This window comes from Cibotium barometz, chromosome 16, assembly GCF_041138505.1.
Source record: "Cibotium barometz isolate CiBa-2024 chromosome 16, ASM4113850v1, whole genome shotgun sequence".
Classification (NCBI taxonomy): domain Eukaryota; kingdom Viridiplantae; phylum Streptophyta; class Polypodiopsida; order Cyatheales; family Cibotiaceae; genus Cibotium; species Cibotium barometz.
In genome coordinates this window covers 40168269-40190627 of record NC_141061.1, presented here as the reverse complement: position 1 = coordinate 40190627, position 22359 = coordinate 40168269, and the positions used below count along the sequence as shown (strand labels likewise).

General features: G+C 44.9%; 1 protein-coding gene across 2 annotated transcripts in view; it reads right to left on the bottom strand.

Annotated features, from left to right (window-relative positions):
* LOC147630644 (LOW protein: ammonium transporter 1-like protein) overlaps positions 1-22359 on the bottom strand; it is a 46366-nt gene that overhangs the window by 12187 nt on the left and 11820 nt on the right. For both annotated transcript variants that reach the window (XM_086810579.1, XM_086810578.1), the window contains 3 exons: positions 5116-5214; positions 4899-4969; positions 2707-2797 (listed from right to left, as the gene is read on the bottom strand). In XM_086810579.1, coding sequence (XP_086666705.1) covers positions 2707-2797; positions 4899-4969; positions 5116-5214 — 261 coding nt within the window. The remainder of the gene's footprint in view (positions 1-2706; positions 2798-4898; positions 4970-5115; positions 5215-22359) is intronic.

Below are 22359 nucleotides of genomic sequence, written 5' to 3'. Positions count from 1 at the left end.
TATATACTCATGGTAGTCAACCCACAAGACTATATAACTATCAACTCCATTATGCATAGTATGGACTAGATACTACGACATCCCCAGTAACGTCATGTGGCCAATAGTGGATGTAGAACACTGTATCAAGATATGCTCTCACACACGCACTCCACACACACACACACGAGCATATATTCACACAAAGACCTTCATACTGAGTTTTTGTCAAACCTCCAGAGATGCAGGGCAGACTTAGCCATAATGAAGCCTAGCACTAAAGGAAGTAGCAAATAGAAAGAATTAGTACAGCAAATAAGTAGTTGATAGGAAAAATGTACCGCTAAAGATATAAAGAATAAGCACAATATCAACTAGTCGCAACTCCATTATGCATAGTATGGACTAGATACTACGACATTCCCAGTAACATCATCAGTGCCCAATAGTGGGTGTAGAACTCTGTATCAAGATATGCTCTCACACACGCACTCCACACACACACACACACACACACACACACATAAGAGCATATATTCACACAAAGGCCTTCGTACTGAGTTTCTGTCAAACCTCCAGAGATGCAGGCCAAACTCAACCATAATGAAGCCTAGCACTAAGGGGAATAGCAAATAGAAAGAATTAATACAGCAAATAAGTAGTTGATAGGGAAAATGCACCACTAAAGAATTACTATCCCTAATACCATTACGGGCTACAATCTCCAGCTAATGGCCTTGGCCAGAATTTTGTAGGTAGTCCCTAGAAGGGTGATGGGTCTCCACTGCCAGATTTCCAATCTATCACCACACTCCTTGGGAATCAAGTGGATCAATCCCTCCGACAACCTCTCCAGCATGGCTCCTATAACCATTATCTCATTGAAAGCAGCCCTGAAGCCACCTTCCATGAGATCCCAATGCCGCAGAAATAAAGAGGTTGGAAGACGGTTCCTCTTCCCCAGTAATGCCGTCATAGCCTCTCCCAACTCCTCAGACGTGAAGGGGGTCAGGTCAGGAGGAAAGTCAAAAGAGAGTGAGGGACCACCTCTCGTGTGTCGCCACATACGCTCACGCGCATCCATCACCTGTGCGGAAATGATGGCACCGGTGAGAAGAGTGTTGAAGAAATTTTTGGCGATGGCTCTCACATGCGAGGGGTTTGTAACAATGGATGCATCAGGGCCTCGCAACCTGCGGCGGATACCCTCTCTCCGTCTATGTGGGCTTGCAATCTCAAAGAAATCTCCAGTGACCTTGTCTCCCACCTTCGTCCAAAAAAAGGCTCTGGCATGGTATCTGTACTCCACCCACCTCTCCTCAATGGATTTGAGCTTTGTATGAACGGCATCTAGCTGACTCTCAATCCACTTGCTATCTAATGCACTCTCTTGAAGCCATTGTAGAGAGGCAAGACCCTTGCAAATACCCCTCTCCTGATCTCAGAAGCCAGCCAATCTGCTCTGCGCTACCTCCTGTAAAAGACTGCTAATCTCGCCAAGGCCTGCATCCAGGGCTCCTGAGTGGAAATCTAGCCTCTCCCAAATCCCCTCGATCCTACTGCAGATCTCTGGATCCTGAAAGAGGCTATCTCGAATCCAGTTAGTCATCTGTCTGTCGTCTTGTCTCCAGGGGTCATCCAGGGAGAGAATAACTGGAGCGTGGTTAGAAAAAGTAGCGCTAGCCAAAATACCAATCATGCCGCCACGCCCACAAGCCCACTCGTCAACATAGAACCGATCGAGTCTAGATATGTTAGGCCAGTGTTCCTCCTATCCACTCTAGAGAAACATAGACTCTCGGGACTACATCCGAACTCTGAAAGATGCCAAGGGTCCTGTCCCTTGAGGGTCAAGATTAACCCCTCCCATCCCGAGTACACTGCACCTGCTATAGTGGCCATGTCTGTCATCGGTCGACTCCAGCATGTTAAAGTCCCCGCCCATACACCAGAAATCTGCCTGCAGTAGGGACTGATGGACTGTACTCCAGAAGGTGGCTCTGTCAGCTACCGCGGTCGGCACGTAGACATTCAGGAAGCCAACAACTGAGCCCATGTAGTGACAATGGTGCCTGAGTCTACCACTGCCGGCAAAATCTGCTCACTCATGGAAATGCAAACTCCACCCTGAGTCCCGGGGGGGCCAAAATAGTGGGACCAGAAGGTGTGACTCCTGCCCTGCAAGATCTTCCCGCAGCTACGGGTCTATCCCTCTTAAAGAAGGTGCTCCTGTAAGAAGATAATGTCAATGGGTCCACTTCTGCCCTGTGCATGATTTCCTTGCTGCATGATAAAGGGGAGGAAAGCTCCTCCTCCATCCAATGCGATTGCTCTTGACATACAACATTTCACATCATGGTGATCTTCTTTGCTTGAGTCATAAAGCTAATAACCCTTCAACTCCATGCTATAACCCAAGAAGATGCAATTGTGGCTTTTGCTTCTAATTCAATTGTTAAATAATATGTAACATACAATTGATAGTCAGAGCCACCAAAAGACTACAACCCATCAAAAATATCTAGGGCAGTCGAAGCTATGTGATCAAAAGGACTCTCTTTTTACTCTCAAAACATGCCTTCAAAGTTCACATGTGTGCGTCAAAAAAAGGAATAAGAACCAAGTGAAAATTCGAAATAGAATAAAGATCTCCAATAGAGCCATTTCTCACAGATTAAACTTCAAAATTAATGTAGGCCACACAAGGATCAAGTGGTCGATTCTCACAGTGGCAAGTGAAGTGGCATTATCATTTGCATATTGCAATGCGCTCTCTGGAAAGTTTTGCAATGAGGTTGTGAGTCCCCATGATAAAGCCCTACAAAAAAATAAAAAATAAAATCATAATCATCAATAATACAATGCAGTCCTCAAACTCAAAGAAATTCACAAGTCTTCTATTGTACCCTTATTGTCTGTGCAGGGTTTGTGCAATAAACACCATGTCTATCTAGAACATGATGCATGATTGTGAAACTGAAGTGCTTATTCAAGAGTGTTAATATAATTTTCAATGGTGCTGGATGCCAAGGATTTCTTAACAATGATCAGAACACATTATCATCCATATCCACAAAGTAGAGCCCCAATGAATTAAGGAAGGTATATAACTTGAAACGTTAGTCTCTTGAGCATTCACAGTGAAAAGCCCTTTTTTGGGGGGGTAGGGGGGAGAAAGAACAAAACACTTTTTTGCAGAGGGTTTTGTGCACCAGCTTATCCTCCCTGCCGGGATCTCCTATAAACACCTTACCAACTGCTCCTAGCTTTCGCTGCTCGAAATAGGCAGAAAATGCCAATTTCCTCCTCTTGCTGCCTATGCTTCCACAATGACTTTTTCAGCGAATATGGGATATTGAATGTTGATGGTTACCCAAAATGACCACATGCTCATGCAGGTGGGGTGTCGCAAGTAATAAAATTGAGAAATCCTTCAAGCTAGGCCTGGTATCCCTCCCGCACCTCACAATCATGCAATAGATTCAACTGTGATTTAAAGACACATAGTCAATGATGCAGTGAACGTAGTTGGTACAGGCTTTGGAAGTACTAGCATGCAGGACAGTGTCTTTCTTCTTGAAAATAACTTGAAACTTTAAAGCTTAATCAAAGGAGATCAGGAGTCAGAGTTTTAAGTCACTTCCAGAGGAGAATGCCATGCTTAAAAAGACAACGACGAAACGGTAACTACTTGGGCCTAAGGCTAGTCGGAAAAAAAGAAAGAAAAAAAGGACAGTAGCTGAATTTAACATCTTGAAGGAGGCAGGACAAGCAAAACAGCTTCAAGAGGTAGGACAGGGAAAACACCCAGCAGTGGCAACATTACAAGTAACTAAAGAGGTAGATGTGTAAAAAGCAGAAGGCTAAACTAAATTGGGAAATTGGATCCATGTACTCAGAACAAAAGACGGTCTCCTGCAAATCAAGCCACTGTAGCAACACCTTGGGAGGAGCAGACAGCTCTTACACCTATGGAGGATGCACAGAACTCCGTGGACATAATGGGAATAACAAGGGATGGCTTGGAGACCTGATTTCGGGAAAAAAAACTTAAAATGTCAAAATTAAAATTTACAGGTCTGCATTAGCAAAGACCTGCCACAGATACAGGTTGACGGAAACGTTCACAGCTCTGTATAGAAGAAAGGTGGACTGCAGATCATAAATAAGGACCAAACATCCCTGTAGCCTAGAGATAACAGTCTGAAAGTGCAATAGAACACCCTTTAAAACGGAGATCTGAGCACATACATATACATGGTGCAATATCAGCATCTATAACAAGACATCAGAGAGAGGGTTCTTAGTGTTTGTTAGTAGTAGCTGAACAGCTATAATAGTCCAAAAACAGGCAAGAGACCGAGACATGTGGTGGATCTGGGGCCGTAGCATCCTGGTCCACTCTGACTTGGGTAAGGTGCTAGCCTTGGTACAACAAAAGGTTGATGCCCACCAAAACCCAATGCAAACACAGAAAAGCTGACAAAGTTGAAAAGTAAGATGCAAGGAGGCATCTCTGTATGAAAAAAATAAAAACCTCAGATCTTCCTTTACCAGCTTCGATGCAAAGCCATATATGTGAGCTGAATCATAGAAGGCACAGATGTCTGAATCTATATCTGGATGAACCTGGTTCTCCTAAAAGTATCCTCTAGAAAAAGCCCAACCTACCGTAAGTGAGCATTCTGAAACACCTAAATTTGATTCAATTTTTTTCCTCCCCAAAAGGAAAATAAGAGGAAGGGGGGAGAGAAACCTGGGAAGGGAGGGGGAGGCAAGAGGATTTGTATTTCAAGTTGTTCACAATCCATATTACTATGCAAGACTATCAAGGCCAACAAACTGTATTGCTCTACAACGCAGCAAGTAGATTTCTAACTATGCAAAAAGCACAATCTATAATAGCTTAAAAGTCATACCCAAAACCAAAGGCGATAAGACAACCAATGTAGCATTTCTGCGCGGTTAGCTCTACTTGTAGCTCTCCAAACTGCACCAATATAATTCAAAATGTCAATGACATTCATAAAGCTTCACAAAGTGGCAACAACTAATTCACATCTAAAGCACAGAAAAATAAAAATCTGTGCAAGGCCTTATTGAAAATCAGAAACTTAAGATATCTTGTATTGGGACCTTATACATGCGTGTTGCTGGTAATGAAGGTTCTTCACTAGGCTTGAATGCATCACTCACGTACAGTGCTTCTCCAGCTCCTGCTAATGCCTTTGCAATCTGTAGGAAAAATAGTCCACATGTAGATTTGACAGAACAAACTAGTAAACTTTGTCACATAGGCATAACCATTAAGTGACTCCCCAATTTAAGCAAGTCTTGTAATATATTAGAGAAAATCTCCAAATGTGCAAAAACTTAGCATGTTACATCCCAAATGTTTCACCAACGAGAAAAAGAAATATGCACTATAGTTCCTTGCTTGCTGCCATATGCAACACACATAAGCTTGGTGTCATATTATACTAGTTAAGGTGCAATGAACTTTCAAATCGTACATTAAAAAATTGGGGAAGATAAAAAATGACTTTTGTCAATAGTTCAATGTAAATGTCATATATGGAGCATTGTGGGAGCTGGAACCCTGCTAGCATTCATATCCCCCCCCTGCTCCATGACCCTTCACGCTGCTTCTCTGCCCTATCCTACATGCGTGCAATTCTCTCTTTACCTCTTCACTGAGCCCGCACACCATTTTTTCTTTTTCCTTCTGCCCACCCTTGCCCTATGTAGTAGATAAGCTTCGGTTAGCAAACCACCACCTAAGGAAGCTCAAACAGATATATGGTCAGCTGTGCAGTACAGAAAGAGTGAGAGATGTAACAAACTGAAAGAAGAGAGCACCAGTGATTGCACGGCTCAAAGATACTTTGATTAATATGATAAAAGCTTCAAAGAGTAAAATACTTTTATAGGCTTTAGAGCCTTATCTTTTGACACCACACATTGGGGCCAATGACACATGGGCCATGGCAAATGCCCATGACATCACTGCTTATCACATACACACATAAACAGCTATATGTGGTTGTTCACACACTCTTACACACGTCCTCACATAAGTGAGTGTTCACACACACATACAAGGGACTTTTTACACATGTGAGACTCCGAATACCCAACAAACCCCACTTCGGAGAAAAGGTGGTTACCCTTACAAATGAAAAGGTGATACCACCTACCCCATTCATGCTGTCTCAAAGCAAGACTCACGAGGCTCACACCTCAAGCTAGTGAGCTAATGAGAAGAACTTTGCAAGTTGTTCACACCATACCTCTCCAGGAAGGAACCCAGCCAGTTCGTGGGCGGGCTTACAAACACAATCCAAAGTATGCAAAGGCAATCAAAGTGGAGCTGGAGAAAATGGAGGAAGCCCACATCATCTCTCCAGTGGAGCACTCAGAATGGCTTTCCCCTATGGTTGTCTCCCCTAAGAGGAATACCAACAAGGTCCGTGTCTGTGTGGACTTCCGGTCCCTCAACAAAGAAACCATCAAGGACGGATTTCCACTCCCATTCATGGATCGGGTTTTAGAAGATGTTGCCGGGCATGCCCTGTACAGCTTCATGGACAGATTTAGTGGGTACACTAGGTCACCATCCACTCGGATGACCACTTCAAGATGGCCTTCGTCACCCAATGGGGTAATTACACCTACAACAAGATACCCTGTACAGCTTCATGGACGGATTTAGTGGGTGCTCCAAGACGGCCTTTGTCGTCCAACGGGGTACCTACACCTACGACAAGATGCCCTTTGGGCTGTGCAATGCTATGGCTACCTTCCACCGGATCGTCACCAGGGAGTACCTTCTCAGCTTTCTCCGCACTTTCATAGATGATTTTTCTAACTTCACTAACACTCACCTCGTCTCTCGCATAGAAGCCTTCTCATAACATCTTGATCAATTAGCTCTAGTGTCACCGAAGCATCAAAATACAGGTTGCTGATTTGCAAAAAATGCAATGTGCGGAGGAAAAAAAAGAAAAAAAGAGAGAGTTTTGATTTTTATTTTTTATTTTTATTTATTTTTTAAGAGTGACGTGGCTTTGATGACATGGCAATGGTGATGTGACATTGACACGTGGCAAGATAGTAGCGCAAGGCCACCTTACACGCTTGGAATGCTACGAATGCATTATAAGCAGACTAATCCACTGGCCATAACTCCGCATCAACCATAGCTGGAGTAAGAGTGAATGCATTATAAGCAGACTGATCCACTGGCTGAAATGCATCCAACTGATATAGTCCATGACATAATGTACCAGTAAGCATCAAGGTCAAAGCATTAGCTTTGTCTCTGACCATGCATTTATCATCATCAAAGTGGACTTGCATACCACAATGTGCTAAAGAAGAAATGGAGAACAAATTCTTCTTTATCCCTAGTACATATAAGGCATCTGTAAGGCGGAGAATGTAGCCATCAATGGCTGTGAGCTGAATCTCCCCAATGCCACCAACTGGATATGAAGCATTGTTGGCACACTGAACAGTTTTGCCAACAGGGGCAGGGCCAACATGACAAAACAAATCCCTGCGAGATGTGATATGCTTTGAGGCACCACTATCAAAATATCAAGTACATGCATGCTCTGTCATACTGAGTGCCTGTGAAGACCAAGAGGCATCATAGCTGCATGTATAGAAACAGTAATCCCTGTCCTCAACAAAAGAAGCAGTCTCTGGAGGAGCTTTAGAGGCATCATTTACAGACATCCCAGCTTCCTTTGCCTTCTCTTTGGCAATCCTCTTTCTACATTCTGTGATGTAGTGACCTCGCTTCTTACAGTAATGACGTTTGCCCTTCTTCTTGGGCTGTCCATCACCTTTCTTGGTATCCTGAGATGAACCACCATCACCTGAATTCTGATTTGAACTCTTTGGCGCAGTTTTTCCTTTCCCCTTTGGACCTGTAGTAAATTCTTGTTTAGCACTTGTGTTCATATTCATATTCTTCCTCATTTGCTCTTCTTGTAGCAAGAGAGCAACAAGTTCCTGATACTTAAGGGGTTCAGCAGCATTCCTCATGCCGAGGTTCAAAGAGGTATGAAAAGCCAAGTAAGATCTTGGCAAAGAGTGCAAGATGGTGGACACAAGCTGTGTCTCAGGAATAATCTCATCCACATTGATGAGTTGCTCTCTCAAATCCTGCAACTTGTTTAAGTGGCTAGACATATCATCTCCTTCATGCATTTTTTGATTTTCCAGCTCTCTTTTCAAAAATGAGATCCGAGTCTCATTACGAGCAGCATACATCTGCTCCAAAGTCACCCATGCATTCTATGAAGAGCCAGCTGAACGAATATGAGATATAATAGACCTCTGTACTGACAATGCAATGAGTGACAAGGCTTGTGCATCCCTGGCATTCCATGTCTTCTAAGCATTTGTTCTTTGAACAGGCAATGGCTGCCCTGGAGCCTGTACCTGTTGTCCTCGTCCACGAGCACCCCCTTGGGGAGGAGTCTCTGGAGCCAATGGACCTGGACGTGGTTCATCACCACTAACAAAATCCCAAAGACCTTTTGCCACAAGCACATTTTTCAGCATGAAACTCCACAAGGAGTAGTTCGTGCCGTCCAATTTGTCTTCCTTGGACAAATACGTGAATACATCACTCTGCTGTTGATTTGCCATTATGCCTATGCACAATGTTGTACCTGTGTATCAAAAAACCCAATAGCAAGAACCCTGAAAACAACTGTACTCCACTGAATACAGTTCACCCAAATATGCCTGCACTCTCAATCCTCTGAATGTGCAGCTCAATGCACCAGTGACTGAGTAGAGCAACAAAAAATGGCTTACACAGTGCCAAAATGCCCCAAAAATGCCCAAAATTACTGCACCCAAAACCTTGCAAAAAGCCTGTAGACTTCTTTGAAAGAAAGTTTGCATGTATCTGCTTGTAGATTTTCACAGAGAAAATAAAAATGCCCAATATTCAAAACTTGTAATGCTTACCACGGTTGAGATTTCAACAAGTACAAGTTGATTGCAGTGTGTAGGTACGGATGACTTGACTGTTGTACTATGTAGGTACAGATTACTGTACGGAGCAGACTGCAAGTACAGTGAAAGTACGGCGGATGTACTCAGACGGAGCACTGTACTGAACAGTGTGAACAGGTACACTGTAGGTACTCGTTGCAAGTACAGTTGACTGTATGCAGGTACAGTACGGAAGCAGTCGACTGTAAGCAGGCAGGTAAAGTACGGGTACTGAAGCAGTCGACTGTAAGCAGGTACATTACGGAAGCAGTCGACTGTATGCAGGTACAGTACGGAAGCAGTCGACTGTAAGCAGGCAGGTAAAGTACGGGTACTGAAGCAGTCGACTGTAGGCAGGTATAGTACCAACTGAAGGCGGCGCTGACAGATGCAAAGAAGGCGCTGACAGGTGCAGTACTATACTGAAGGCTGCGCTGACAGGTGCGGTACGGTACTGACGGCGCAGACTGTGTACGGGCAGGTACTCGTGTACGGGCAGGACAGTACCTGAAGGCGGCACTGACTGTGTACGGGCAAGTACAGGTGTACGGCGAAATGTACAGCGAAGGACAATAGCTCATACGGACAACTGACGGCGAGGGTGGCTGGTGGCTATGGCCTGTATGGATCGCTCTGATACCAAATGAAGGACTTGGGGTGTTAGGGTTAGGGTTTGGAGGTGCTGCAAATACAAGCATGGGAAGCAGAGAGAGAGAGAACACGACTCTCATGTATTCAGATAAAGAAGTGAAGTACAATAGCCACATAATAAAGTGACCTAAAAAGATGTGTGTTCACATGTCCGGCCATAAAATGTGCCGGGTGGACCAAAACACTTATAAACTGTTTATAAGTGTAACTAAGCTAATCTGGGGGAAAAAACCTCCACTAACTGAAGTAAAAAGTACCCCAGTAATCTACTGATGATCACAAGCACTCCTCTGGGTGCATACACAGCATAAAACCCAACAAGTGATTCCAAAGGTTTGGACTCTTATAAGCTCTTAGGAGACTCACATGAAAAGCAATGTGAATCCTCCAATGATCGGGTAATGTTAGTCTGAAAGCCACATGGTTGATCTTTTCCAAAGATCCATAGTGCCTATTGGACAACTTAGGATAAACCTTCTCTTTGCCCTTCTTCTTCGAAGCCTTGCTTTCTCAACCTACAACAACACCCAATCACCTTTCTTGTACTCCACTGCCCTTCTATGATTATCCGCAGCCTTTCTCTGCTTAGCCCTTGACCTCTCTATGGTTGTCCGCACCTGTGCAAAAGCCGTATTCAGATCTCTGACATACTCATCTACTACAAAGATGTCATCCTGAGTTCTTAGAAGTGGTGATAGTACAACTTTGCCATAAACTGAATGTACCTGTGGTCTCCTAGATAGAGGATCTGCAACCACATTCTTCTTTCTAGGTGTATGAATAATCTAGAAATGAAACACGGACAAAAAGTTTGCCCACCTCATATGCTTCTCGAAAAGCTACCCCCAAGAAACTGTGCACCTCATGTACGGATTTCTATTCTGGCCAATTCTTGATGGCCTCAAGCTTTGCTGGGTCCATCCGCACTCTTTCCTTAGACACTATATGTCCAAGGTAATGTATCTCTTCTAAGAAAAACTCACTCTTCTTTCCATTGATGAACAACCTATGCTCCTGTAACTCCTAGAATACCTTAGCTAAATGCTTTCTGTGTTCCTCTTCGGTCTTGGAAAACACAATGATGTCATTAAAGAAAGAGTGCCTCCATACCTTAATTAAATGCTTTCTGTGTTCCTCTTCGGTCATCAAAGAAAGTGCCTGCATACATCCGATGTGGTCTAAAGATCCGATCCTTCATGCAGTTGAAGGTAGCCAGAGCATTTGTGAGTCCAAAAGGCATTACCAAATACCTCATACAATCCAAAAAAAGCATGGAAGGCAGTCTTGTGAATATCGTGTGGTTGGATCTGAATCTAATGATCGCCACTCCTTTAGTCAATCCGATTAAAGAATGCCCCACCTTCCAACTGATCCAATATATCATCAACCCTCGGTATAGGAAATTGATTCTTGATTGTAATCTTGTTCATGGCTTTGTAATCCACGCACATGCGAAATGAGCCATCCTTCTTCTGCATTAGAAGCATTGGAGAATAAAAGAGTGAAGAACTAGGCCGTATCAACCCCTTTGATAGCAAGTCCTGTACTTGTGTCATAATCTCTTCTTGTTGTACTGCACTCACACAATAATGAGGTCGATTCGGGATTGAACTCCCTGGAATCAGTATGGAGATCGATTCAGGGTTGAACTCCCTGGAATCAGCAAGGATGTCGATTCGAGGTTGAACTCCCTGGAATCAACTCGATCTGATCCTCTGGTCGCTCATGAGGAGGCAACTCTCTTGGAATAACATCTGTGAAGCAATCCTTGTACCCCTCTAGCAATTGTAGTCTCTCCCTCTCAAGAGAGTTTAAATCTTTCACTAAGTCTTCACTCTTATTCTTTTACAAAGATCATATACGCAAAGATGGAAGACTTTATTGCTTTGAAAATAGATACATGGGATACGATAGGGATTGTATCTCCCTTCTTTTTTGCTACAATAGTGATATCCTTATTCTTATGCTTAAAAGAAATGGTCTTCTCGGGAATCTGGATAATAGAACTCGTGCATCTCCAAGATGTCACATCCCCAAGATGACATCTGAGTGCCTTAAAGGTGAAATATAGAAATCCTCATAGTTCACATAACCCTGGACATGAATCCTCAACAGCATTACTGCTCCTCCATCACCATGAAACACTTGTTCTGCATGCAAGGCCGGTCCCATCTCCTTGGGTTTGATACCCAACTGTTCAGCAAGCTCTATGGAAATGAAATTATGTGTGGCTCCCATGTCAAACAACACTAGAGCATTCTTGTCCCTCATTCTCTAGCCTCGGGTTCTAAAGTGTTTCCCAATACATCAAGAATCCCACCAACCACTGGCTTAGGCTTTTCCTTGGACTTTACTTGTCCTCTTAGGACGATCCGAACATTGGGCTGACATGTGCCCCTCTTTGCCACATCTAAAGCATTTCCCTTCCTTGCAGTAGATCTCTATTTGCTCATTGGTCAAGTTGTGCTTTCCTTTGTAGGAGTTTGGAATACCCCTCGGCTTCATAGTCTGAAACCTATTCTTGGAGTTCTCACGCTTCTCAAGTACCGAAGACTTTTGATCTCCAGTACTTGTCTTTTTCTTTAGTTCGTCCACCATGTAGACCCTGGTAGCAATTGAAGCTAAAATCTTGGATGGTGTCATTCAGGCATACATTCACAAAATCTCGAATGTTGTCATGCAAATCGGCCGGATACTTTCTTAAATTACACTTCTATGAAATCTCTTTAAAAGGAGTAATCTTGAGATATGCATCCCAAAATTTCTTGTTGTAGTGATCAATTGTCTCACTTGTTTCCATCCGCAACCTTTCCCATGCAAGGTGCACATCATCTTCAAACTTCTTAGGTAAAAATTGATCATAAAACTGCTTCTTGAAGAAGTCTTTCCATTTCTTGGGAGATGTTCCCTCAACCATGAGTGCACCCCACCATGCATTGGCTGTCTCCATAAGATGTAAACTAGCCATACGAATCTTGGATGACTCCAAATAGATTTCGGAACCAAAAGCAATCTCAAATTGGCGAATAAAAGTGAGGGCTTTGTCTACGTAACCATAAGCTCAATCATATGGTGTAAACCGCACCGTCCCTCCGCCTCTAAACTCCTTAGCTTTGCGCTTACCTTTCTTTCCTTTCTTTCCATGCTGTGGTGGAGAGGGTGACCTAGAAGGATCTACATGCATGCATGCAACATGCAAAGCTACCTACCTACCTACATGCATGCAACAAGCAAAACTACCTACCTACATGCATGCTACATGCAAAGTTATCTAAATGCATGCATGCAACATGCAAAGCTACCTACATGCATGCAACATGCAAAGCTACCTTCGTGCATGCATGTCACATGCTAGCCCATGGAACCATACAAGTTCGTGCAAAGTTATCTAAATGCATGCATGTTACATGCAACGCTACCCACATGCATGCATGCTACATGCGACCTCACCTTTTGCATGTAATCTCATCCACTAGCATGTAACGCTATCTACCTACCTACATGCATGCAACATGTAAAGCTACCTACATGCATGCATGCTACATGCAAAGCTACCTTCATGCATGCATGCTACATGCAAAATTATCTACATGCATGCTTGCAACATGCAAAGCTACCTACATGCATGCATGCTACATGCAAAGTTACCTACATGCATGCAACATGCAAAGCTACCTTCATGCATGCATGTCACATGCCAGCCCATGGAACCACAAAGTTATCTATATGCATGCATGCTACATGCAACGCTACCTACATGCATGCATGCTACATGCGACCTCACTTTTTTGCATGTAATCTCATCCACTAGCATGTAAAGCTATCTACACACCCCCCCCCCCCAGTCTATAAAAGAGCACCTACCAACCAAGAGAAGCAAGCTCATTCCATTTTGCTCACGGCTCCTTGATGCCTAGAGCTGGGCTCCTCACTTCAAGCCCTCTCTTGGCACTTCTCTCAGCTAGACAACGTTTTCAGCCCTCTCCTAGCATAGCTACTGCTGTACGACCTGTTTTCAGCCCTCTCCTGGCATAGCTACTGCTGTACGACCTGTTTTCAGCCCTTCTCATGCAACCCAAAGCTGCGTGGCAGCATTAGAGCTGTACAAACATCAATTCCAGCCAATTCTTTACACATTTGCTATGCTTGGGAGCCCTCTATTGCTGCCAAACTGCTGTTGAACCTGATTTGTGCCCCTTTCCAGCATGAAACCACAAGAGAAGGGTAATATCGAAGCTTGGAGGTGAAGAAGAACAAGTCTTCTACCTACTGCTGCGTTTTCTATGAAGAATCAAGTGGGGAGACTCTTGGGAAGTGCTGGGCACTTGACTAAGGTGGTAATCAACTATTGGATAGTTGGATCTTGGGCTTCCATCCCTTGAGGATTGCTGGGCAATCTTTGAGGGCAGTGCTGGGCACCTTATTGATTGTGGTCGTTGGGCTACTTGCAAGCTAGCTAATTGATTGATTTGTTTTCATTCAAAGTTTTTGGAAGAAACGTTAGTGCATGGCTGGGGCACGCTACTTGGTCAATGTACTTGTATAAGAATACTCCCTTAAGGCAATAGAATTTACCTTCAAGGGGGGGAGGGGAGGCAGCAGCCCATCTTCTGGTCCTTGATGCTATGTCATCACTACAGTTTTGTGATATGAAGAGTTTTCATGTGGATGCCTTGCTATGTTATATCACTGAATCATGGCTATGTATATGGTAAATTAACCATGCTTGAAGAAGAATTCATTCTCTAATTAGTGCAAGCACGCTTTCGTCTTGTGACAAAACTCTTGCCTGATGGCGACTCTAGAGGTGCAAGGGGTGGGAGTATTTGCCAGAGAGGTCAAACCCAAGGTCTCTTTATGTGAAGGATGAAAACTGTGAGGGCAAGATGATCCCCAAAGCCAAGCACAAGAGAAGAGAACATTCTGTAGGAAGAACCATGTCTCAGAAGCCAGAGAGAGAAGAGCTAAGCCCACAACAAGAAAAAGTAGAGAAAAGCAAGACCTATTAGTTGAGAACAACTGTTTAATAAGTTGGGGGCATGTCACCTAAGCATCGAAATACAGGCTACTGATATGCAAAAATGCAACGTGCAAAAAGAAGAAAGTTTTGGGGAAAAAAAAAAGGTGACATGGCGATGGTGATGTGGCACTGACATGTGGTAGGATAGCAGTGCAAGGCCAACGTATAGGCTTGGAATGATGCTACTAGATTTTGGAAAGCAAAAGATTAAAGGCTTTTTAAATAGTAAAAAAGAGAAGAGCTTTTACTATTAAAAAGATGCTTTAAGTGATTTTTAAAGCGCTTTTCAGAAGTGCTTTTGGGTAAGAACTATAAATTCAGCTATTTTGTCATTGTTGAGACATGTAAAAAGACGAGAGTTCTCTAGCTCAATTCATACTCACGACTCCTCCAAGGGGTTTTATATAATATCACATAGAGTGTTGGGGGGGCGCGGGGGGGGGGGGGGGGGGAGGAAGGCTATTCCGATCCCTAGTGTGGTGTCTTCTCTCTCCACTATTTCTCTTTTGTTTATTTTCAAATTTTCTCAAGGTTTTATGGGTAGTGGTGTTGTTTTCTTGAAGATAAGCTAAGTACCCATGCCACAACCCTTACGAAGGCATGTTTCATCTAGTTTTTGCCAAGTGTCACTCCTCTAGGCTATGCCTCAATCCCTTTAAGTGTCATTTCTTGGTGGTCTAGGGCACACTGTTAGGTTACATCATCTCTGCGCTGACGACTTGGCACCTGATGTGGCTATCCTTCAATTGCCTCCCCTATTAGTCCCAAAGGAAGCCATATCTTTGTAGGGCACACAAGCTACAACCGCTGCTTCATTGATATGTATGTTGATGTGGCCCTTCCATTGACTTGCCTAGTCAAGCCATCCACTATCTTCCAGTGGTCTGACCTTGCTTCTACCGCCTTCACCTACCTAAAAAATCGCCTCACTAGAGCTCCCATTCTGGTTGGACAATCATCTTCCATGCCCATACAAATGCAAGTCTCACTACTGTTGGCGCGGTCCTCACTCAACCCAGTGGGGAGTACAAGATGGACAGACCAATCTCCTATCCCAACCGCCTCCTCGCACCAGCTGAACTAAACTACAACACCACTGAGCGGGAGGGCATGGTCATAGTCTATGCATGCCAAAAGTTCCAACACTATCTCTTGGCCTCCCACTTCATTGTCATCTCGGATCACCATGCCCTCAAATATCTTCTCAACAAACCAAAGGTGGCGGGTCGTGTCTGGTGGTTGCAAGATTTTGATTTTGAGATCCTCCAACCGGGCAGACATCACGTCATGGCGGACCTCTCCCACATCAACACTGGGGAGTCCACACCAGGTATTGATGATGACCTTCGTGATAGTGCTTTTTTTAAATTGATGCCGCCCTAGATTGGTATGGGGATGTTTTTGCCTTGCTTTCCATAGGACAATTTCCAATCACTGCCAGTCCCAAAGACAAGTGGCAGCTCACTCCGGTCCTAGTGGTGGTCACGATCCAGGACACATCTGAGGCGCACTCTTGTTGTAGCATGGCCCATGGTGGCCGGAAATGTTCAAAGATTCCATTCAGTTTGCCAAATCTTGTGACACCTGCCAAAGGTGCAGGTCCAAACCTACCTATCAATCTCAACGACCACTCTAGATCTCTCTAGCATGGTCATCATTCGAGAGGTGGGGCATTGATTTCGTGGGGCCCATCCGTCTTGTGGCACACCCAAGAAACCGGTGCAAATACGTTCTTGTCGCCATAAATACGCGACCAAGTGGGCAGAATCTACCAATGGTTGCACGGCTAATAGAGTGGCTCAGTTCTTATGTGAGTGCATCTTAGCCCGCTTTGGCTGTCCCTTGGAACTCACTAGTGATCAGTGCTCCCACTTCGTCAATGAAGTCATCACCACTTTACTTAGCAGGTATAAGATCTTCCATCGGAAGTCGTGTGCTTATTACCCTAGGGATAATGGGATCATCCTTGTTGACGGGGTGCAAAATGCTGCTGTAGGCGATCCTCTAGATGCTCCATCTGTTGGTTTATGGCGACTCTTTGCTTGGTCATTATGCGGGAAATTATTGCGGCTATTGCCTCTGCATCCATGGTGAACAACTAGGGAACCAACGATCAGGAAGGAACCTTAAAAACTGTTTTTCCAACGCTGGTTTGTGCAGTGGGTTCCTACCTCACAAGAAGTCGACACACACGGGGTGCAAGAATATATAATTTGCAAGTTTCCTAGGAAGAACAGTTAAGAGTTATCAGAGAGAGAAGAGAGCAGCAGTACAGTCAAACAAATACACAGAGTAGGCATACTAACTATATATTATGTATAAGAATGAAAGTACAAATGTTCCGAATATACAAATTATAATTTAAAATTGATCTCTCTGGTTTTTGGTAGACCTCAGTCCCTCAGTCAAATGCCAGCTGCAGATCTGATTGCTAGCTTCTTCCCAAATCATGTTCCAGATGGGTAAGCTCCAGAATCCCCTATTTACCTTTTTGTAGGTGCATGAGGGACTGGTCAGCCCTGCCCAACCTGTGTACGACCTGCTCAAGGGGCTTCCTGACTGCTGCCTGACCCCTGTCCAGGGCACCCGCATGTTTAGCACTACTGCCTGGCACCTGCCCAGGCTGCCTAGGCCATGTGCCTTGCTTTTTGGTCACCTTATGTCACAAGGCAGCCAGGGAAACGAGGAAAAAGGTGGACATTGGCGGAAAAAAGGGAAGGCACAAAGCAATGGTGGGGGATGCAGGGTGTTGGGTTTCAGATTCTCACGTGTGTGAAAAAGCCTTTGTATGTGTGTGTGAACACTCACTTATGTGAGTAAATTTGTAAGGATGTGTGAACAACCTCTTATAGCCGTTTATGTGTGTAAGTGGTAAGCAGCGATGTCATGGGCACTTGCCATGTGTCATAACCCCAGTGTGTGTTTTGTCATAAGATAAGGCTCTAAAGCCTATAAAAGCATTGTACTCTTTGAAGCTTTTAACATATCAATCAAAGTATCTTTGAGTCGTGCAAACATTGTCCCTCTCTTCTTTTCAGTTTGTACATCTCTCACTCTCTCTTTACTACACACATCACCATGCATCTGTTTGAGACTCCATAGTTGCTGGTCCGCTAACCCTAACTTATCTACATATGGTATCAGAGCCACGCCCTCACCTAGGTGTCTTCCATCTGAGCACCCCTGCCGCCCCAGATTTGCTTGCCGCCATTTCCTAGCGGCGCTATTGCCGGGCACACCACCTCCACCTAGCCCATCTGACAGCCGCGCTAGTGCTGGGTGCACCACCTCCACCTAGCCTATCGACAGCAGCGCTATTTTCAGGTGGTGCGAGTATTGAGGGAACCGTTGCTCAGCCCATCTCACCACCGCGGCTTCCTGGGCCACCTTGCCTTCACCCAGATCCTCTTGTGCCAGATCTCCCCCTAGCTGACAGTGCCGCATTGCTGCCCATGCAGTTACACACTTGCCTTCACCCAGATCCTCTTGTGCCAGATCTCCCCCTAGCTGACAGTGCCGCATTGCTGCCCATGCAGTTACACAACTGCTTTGTCCAGATCCTCCTGCGCCAGGTTTTCGACACAACCTTTGTCTATTGCTAGCAACGAAGACCTGCATTTCTTTGCCGTCATCCTTGCTCACTGCCAACAAATTTCTGTAAGATACCATTAATCATCAACATCTCTGCCGTCGATGTCCTCCTTTGCTCTAGCTCACTGTGAGCTGACCAGCAGAGCCTTTCCTGCATGCTTCTAGCATTGCATAAACGGATGGGACCACTTCATCAAGCATCTATCTTATGGACAAGTTCTCAGGAACTGGGTTTTTGACATGGTTGACCAAGATGCAGTTACTCTTGATGTGGGAAGGACTTTGGCAGATTGTCTTCAATTGAGGGACCGGCGGACCGGAGTTGAAAACTTGGAGGCAATGCAGTCAACGGGCAATCGCCATCATCAGCCTTGGACTTGCAGATTCGCTCATGCATCATGTCGACTTCAAATCAATAGGCAACCTAATCTAGAGCAAGGTAGACCATGTCTTTGAAGCTTAAATTTTATGGTCTTAAAAGATGGAAAACAGTGAAGAATTAGGTGCCCATCTTGCAGATTGGAAGAACGTAGCAACTTGAGCAAGCAGGGCTGGGTGGTCCCATAACCAGGATGCTTACAAGATGGGCCGGGGATCTTCTGGGGTGTTGAGGTTGAATTCCTATATTGGGTCTCAGCAAGAGCGTAGGGACAGAGGTTCCCCTGTCTTAGCCGCCTTGGAGCAGAGAGTGGGATCATGGGCCATACTCGTCCTCCCTCCAAGACTGGGGAAGCTCACTTAAGTGAATGGGAGGTTCTTCCAAGGGCACTGGTGTAGACTCTTGGTGTTGGGGCTTCGAAATAGTGGTCAGCCCAATGGTTGTATCATGTATGCTTTGCTGGAGAGAGATTTCTTTCGGCCTCAGTGGCAGCCCATGACCAATTCTCCTAGTCCGACAGCCGCATAGTGCTCGGATTGAGAGGTGATTGAATCACTTGGTACCTCTCTAATATCCACCATGTACGATGTCAAGCCTGTCATCCCCAAGAGCCAATCAGTAAGTTTTGACTCCCACCATGGGGTAGAAGGCCCTCTTCAGATGTACCGTCCGTAGTGCTGTTCATGAGCCCTTCCTATCATTGGAAGGTGTCAATTGGTGTGACACTGCGGTGCCTCCAATGTTGGTGCGGTCCAATCAATTCCAGTTGGTGCCACTTGTAGAGATTCTCCGGAGATCCGTTGCAGCTAGGCCACTTAATGGATGTCTAGGTGGATGTCCAAAGTGGATATCCATGTTTCGAGTGGATGTCCAGTGATTCCAAGTGGATGTCCATGTTCCAAGTGGATGTGGAGTGAACACTGTGGGCACCCTTGGTGGCTACAATGTATATAATTTTTCGAATATATGTATATAAATTTTTGAATATATATATATATGTAATTTTTCAAAACCTGCGGTTTTTTTATTGACGGACGAAACTTTTCGAAAAAAAAACTTTCAAACCTCGACACCTCGAAATGTTTCGTGTGACTATGCCCAAAACACACACATCCTTCTGGTCAATCTGGTCCACAGCCCCTACCCAATCGTCTTGGATGCCCTACTGCCCGTCCTTGTGTCTGGCTGCCCCAAACAGGAGTCCTGCTGCCCATGTCCGGCCTCATATCTTGCCCAGATACCTGCAACAACTAGAAGACATGTCCACGTGCTGCCATACCTGGGCATGCACGTGACATTGCCGTCGACATTTTCATCCAGCTCTTCCGTCTTCATAGGACATCACTCATTCAGCAGTTCCATGTGACCCCTGGTCCCCCGCCCCTCCCTCTCCTCCCTCCCCTCCTTCATTCAGACAACTCAATGGCAGCCGCTGCAAACACCCCAACCCATGCTACCCTCAACTATCACTCTCAGATGTGGACCTCTTGCTCTTGCCTTTTTGATACTCTCATTCGCAATGTTAATGACATAAGACATACTTCATCACTTGGTGCTTTGTCGCCTAGGCAATGGAGACCCGCCACACCCCCGAGGACGACACAAAATTGACACTCCACTTGACCTCCCAGCAGATGGCTAAGATGGTGGCCAGCCAAGTGTCCGAGACAAAGTGGGCTACTTCTATGCCACGTAATTTTTGTTATCAGATGATTGACAACCTTGCAGCTTGGCAGACCTCACGAGATCACAAAAGGGTCTACCATTTCTCTGGTAGAGTTTGTATGCTCCATCTAAACAAACCTCAGCCACCGTGTGTAGCAGATGGGAGCTTCCTTCAGGGCCACTCTAAGCCTAAGCAAGAATGGAGGGCAACTATAAGACGTATCTAAAGCCCCTAACCTTTTCTATCAAGCTAGGGATAGGATTACTTGGAATTACAAACCCCCATAAGGAGGTGACCATGGGATTACTTGGCATTACATGCCTCCAACGTGGCTATCCCCGCCACGTGTTACATGCACTGAGGTTGATCGTGATAACACACAACAGGGCCTTCTTTATATACCTTTATGCGGTGAGATTCTTTAGCATCCAGTTCAGAGATTAGAAAGAGGAGAATGAGAGAGTGAAGTAGACGACACCTTCTTGGGTCCCAAATACCCATTGAAGGGGGCCCCCCCTACAAGCAGGAGTGTTTGCTTATATTATTCTTTGGAGAATGTTGTACAATGCTTGAGTATGAATGTCCAACGCAAGGACAAGTAAGACCGTACATCGGCTGAGTATCCACCAACCCAAGGCTTTGCTGAAGACTCTTCGGGCCATTGATGCAAGCCTAGATAGTTGTAGGGCTGCACGTATGCTGGCTGAATGCTGAAAAGGACCTTCGATGATTGCCTTGGGATGAGTAGGATGCTGAACTGCTGAGTACTTTGCTGAAATACTGAATGTTTTGCTGGATGACTGAGTGCTTTATGAAGATTTTTTATATATGGACAAACACTCCTAGTCGCTCAGCATGGATCTTGTTGGCCTGGTCTGATTGGACAAATACTGCCTTTTCTGCAGCATTTAATGCTGCGCTTATCATTTAATGTCAAAATCTCCACTGGCCGACTGTAGTTCCACACCCAACCTGTTGTTATCCAAATAGAGTGCTGGCCACCTACTACCACTAAGCTTATGCTGCTGTTGGCTGGTCCCCAGGGCTGTAAACAGTCCCCAAAAGGCTGCCGACTAAACCTTACAGCTATGGCTGGCCCATAGGCATGCTTCTCCTGCAACATAGCTTCTTCCTGACTACTTCATGCTTCTGATGCAAACCTACTAGCTAAGGCTGACTCTACATGCACTATCTGATGAATTCTTTGAGTGGGTTAAGAGGACGAACTCTTGACTGACCTCTATGGCTCGAAGAAACTGACCTACATAGCTCATGCCTAACTGTCCCTGGACTGAGGGCTCACAATGGGGTCACGGCGTACGACAAATATTCCTATAAAAAGGTACTACATCTGTACAAAATGTTGTTGTTACATGCACCGAGGTTGATCATGATAACGCGCAATAGGGCCTTCTTTATACATTTATGTGGTGAGAATATGTAGCATCAACTTTAGAGAATAGGGAGAGTAGAGAATGTAGAATGTAGAAGACGACACCGGATTGGGTCCCAATACCCACTGAAGGGGGCCCCCGGTGCAAGTAGGAGTATTTGCTTATATTATTCTTCGGAGAAATGTTGTACAATGCTGAGTACAAATGATATGAATGCCCAACGAAAGGACAAGGAGGCCCAAACGTCGGCCGAGTATCCAGCTATCCCGAGGCTCTACTGAAAACTCTCCTTGGCCACTGATGCAAGCCCAAATGACTGAAGGACTACACATATGCTGGCTGAGACATAGGAGTATCTTGCTTGTTGCCTGGAGATGGGCAGAGTGCTGCAAACTGAAGTCGTATATGCTGAATATGTCACATGCACTCTGCACTGTAGTGCATGGTGACAAACTGGCTCATCATCAGCAATGCAACATCTGTACATTATTAGAACCCGGTAGGATGATATTTGTCGTACGCCGTGACCCCATTGTAATCCTCAGTCCAAGATAAGTCAGACAAGAGTTATGTAGGTCATTCTCAGCCATAGTCAGTCAGTCAGTCAGTCGTTCAGTCAATATAAGTCCCTTAACCCACTTAAAAAGACGCATTCATGCATATA